The sequence below is a fragment of the Hylobates moloch genome, unplaced genomic scaffold (genome assembly GCF_009828535.3).
Source record: "Hylobates moloch isolate HMO894 unplaced genomic scaffold, HMol_V3 SCAFFOLD_10, whole genome shotgun sequence".
Taxonomy (NCBI): Eukaryota; Metazoa; Chordata; class Mammalia; order Primates; family Hylobatidae; genus Hylobates; species Hylobates moloch.
The window spans coordinates 94,419,576-94,422,937 of NW_026652285.1; the positions used below are offsets into that span (position 1 = coordinate 94,419,576).

Below are 3,362 nucleotides of genomic sequence, written 5' to 3' on the forward strand. Positions count from 1 at the left end.
TATGGACAAGTGCCTTGACCTCTGTGAACCTCTGTTTGTTCATCTGTAAAATGGTGGCGAAGGCTTGCCCATTGGGTGGTTGGTCATGAAGATTAAACTAAGGAGACACTGCATTTAGGGCTGTCAGGGCACAGCGGCAAGCTCCTGCCCCTCTCCGTTCCCCACTGAAAGGCCTGGAGTAAACAAGAGGGTGTTAGTCCCCTAGAGAAACCATGGGTTCTTGAAAGGGTCAAGAATGGAGAGCCTAGAAAGGAAATGAAAATCTCAGGACTCTTGTCTCCCAGCACCACTGGCAAGGCCTAGACCCGCTGTCCTGGGGCTGCTGTGTGTGGGCTGTCAGACCAGGCAAGTGCCCGACTGTGAAGCAGCTGCTGTCTGCCTGTCAGATGAGTCCAGCTTAGGGTGGCCAGACTGCCTCATGTTTGCCTCCGCCAGCAGCACCCACAGCTAGAAACCCTTCTGTGTTCAATTTCCCCAAGACCAGGCACTCCGAGGAATTCAGTGTAAATGAAAGGTCTGTTCCTCCCCACACGAAGCTACACAGACTGGCCATCGACAGACCATCCCAGTCCCAAGGCCCCACCTGGGGAACCCCCCAGGCCAGGAAAGGTCCCAGCGAGCACCAAGCATGACCAGCTCTTCCTCTTTCCTTGCAGATGATGACGAGCATGAGTGGATCACCCGTACCTGTCCAAAGGGCTGGGACGAGATCGTGGGTCACAGGCCCGAGCTGTGAACTCTGCGGCTGCCTCCACCAGAAGTTTCCATCTGCGCTACTGGCATTGGCTGCCCCGGGGGGACAGGCTGTAGTTCTAGAACCTGACTTTTAACTCAGGAATAAAGACTTTCTGCAGTCAGTGGCCCCAAGTGTATTTTCCTTAAAAGATTGTTTCTCAGTGGGCATCATTTAACCTGGACAAAATTGTGAGCTATAGATATTCCCAGGCCCCACCCTAGACCTCCCAATCAGAATCTCTGGGAATGGGGCCTAGTAATTTGCATTCCCAGCATTTCTCATGCATCTGAACGTTTGAGAACCATCTCTTTATAATAATAGATAGATGTAATCGAGCACTAACCAGTGCAGGTAGTGCGTGTGCATTATATCCGCTCCTCACAACAGCCTTGCAAGGGGAAGGCTTTTGCAGATGGGGAATTTGAGGTTCAGAGAGACAGTGACTTGCTTGGTCTCAGAGGGCAGTAGGACCTGATCACTGTGCCCAGTCCTGCAGCAGTCATGGGTTCTTAGTTTCTGTTTCTGGTTGGGCCAGTGAAACCCCTTCCTCATCCCTCTTTTCTGCTTATCATTAGAGACAGAAACTAAAAACTATGGCTTCAGGCTGCTGAAAGCCTAAAACAAAACAAAACAGAAAAACAACAACAACAAAATAAGGTGGGTTGGACAAGCTTGTTAGGCCCAAGAATGATTACTCAGGCCTGTCTTTCCCTCTTGGCAGCTCCCCCATTTGAACCTCATAGCCCAAGCACAGAATCAGCATGGTGCCATAGAAAGAATGTGGCTTTGGAGGCCGGGTGTGGTGGCTCACACCTGTAATCCCAGCACTTTGGGAGGCTGAGGCCGGCAGATCACATGAGGCCAGGAGTTCGAGACCAGCCTGGCCGACATGGTGAAACCCCATCTCTACTAAAAATACAAAAATTAGCCGGGCATAGTGGCATGTGTCTGTAATTCCAGCTACCTGGGAGGCAGAGGCATGAGAATTGCTTGAACACGGGAGGTGGAGGTTGCAGTGAGCCGAGATCGCACCATTGTACTCCAGCCTAGGTGACAGAGCGAAACTCTGTCTCAAAAAAAAAAAAAAGAAAAAAAAGAATATGGCTTTGGTATCATATAAAAAATGGTCATAATAATGCTTTAAAACAATACAGTAGCTGTGTGGTTAAATGAGATAATACATGTAGGGGACCTGGCGCATAGTAGGTATTCAATATGTGTTTGCTTTAAAGAACAACTTGTTAGTGGTGCATATAATCGTTCCTCAAAATCATCCCGGAGGTCACATTTGTCAGCTAAAAATCAGAAGAGGAAGCGACAACATGTTCCAGGGCCACACATGGGCCATATGCATCCTGGATCTTTGTCTAACTGTTCCTCCTTAGAGGTTGCTAGATCCTGTCACCCCCTGTGCTCTGTTCCCTGGCTCACCAGGGCTGCCCAGTGGAGGCAGAACAGTGAGTCAGGCTTGGAAGGCAGGAGAGGATACTGGATCTCAAACTAGGGACCCAGAGGCGTCATGCTGGGGCAGAGCCAGGAGCCAGCGGGAAGGGAGGCCTGGGCTCACTCTCAGCTGCGCCAGGGAGCAGACTTGGGAGGATCACCTCTCCCCAAGACGCCAGTCACCTTGGTAGACAGGGTTGCGCTCCACCAGTGGTTTCCAAACTGTATTTTGAAAACAGAAGGTACATTCATGTAAAGAAACACACAGCTAAACTCATATATTTTCAAAGATACACATATATCTAAACATTTGAAAATGGATTGGAAGAGCAGATGTATGAGGAGCAGAAATGGAATTAGGGATGGGAGATTTAAAAACTAATAGAATAAAGAGAGGGGCCCTGCAGTCAGTGACTCATGTGCACCATGAGCTAAGGTCTCTGAGCAACTCATTTCTGTGCAGGGCCACAGCAGGCCAGGGAAGCCTCTGCATTCTGCAGGGGAGCTCTGCTCTCCACACCAGGAGCTTTGGCTGGAGCAAACGATTCTGCTGCTGAAAGAAATTTGACAACCACCAGAAAGATGCTCTCTCTCACTCCTCAGGTTAGGAGGTGGCTCTGGAGCCTGACAAAACCACTATAAGACCCAGTCTTGTGCAGAAGCTGGGGCCCTGCTGCCCATTCCATATTCCCTTAACTTCACCTTATTAAATTCTTCCCCATCTTCCAAACAGGCTCCTCTGCACCTCCCTCCCTGCCCCACACTCTTGCTTACCTATTCTGTGACCTTCTTGTGTGATAGGATCCAGCTCTAATACCCACCCCCTTGGCTCCCACAGTATTTGCCAGACTGAGAGCTCCTCCAGGGTAGGGTCTGGCTGGGAGCCTTTTCTGAGTGTGCAGAGCCAGCACAGGGCCCAGCAGAGAGTGTACGTTCAGAGACTGGAACAGAGGGCATCAAGCAGCCTGATTTCCTCCAAAGCTTAGATAAGAAGCAGGTGTGACTGAGTACTTAGAGAAGAAACCCATCACCAGGCCTCTACAATCCATTGTTTACTAACTGAGAAATGGTACCCGTTTCCCAGGAAGGAGGATTACACTGTCCAGCAGCCCACATATTCTGGGAGCCAGGGACCTAAGCCCTTCACCAGAGAGCAGGAAAGAAATGGAATCCCATCATGTTC

The 3,362-nt window shown here is 50.0% G+C and overlaps 1 protein-coding gene across 1 annotated transcript in view; it reads left to right on the forward strand.

Annotated features, from left to right (window-relative positions):
- MORN5 (MORN repeat containing 5) overlaps positions 1-862 on the forward strand; it is a 38,499-nt gene extending 37,637 nt beyond the window's left edge. The window contains exon 5 of the mRNA XM_032165047.2: positions 657-862. Coding sequence (XP_032020938.1) covers positions 657-736 — 80 coding nt within the window. The 3' untranslated portion in view covers positions 737-862. The remainder of the gene's footprint in view (positions 1-656) is intronic.
- The last annotated feature ends 2,500 nt before the right edge of the window (positions 863-3,362 follow it).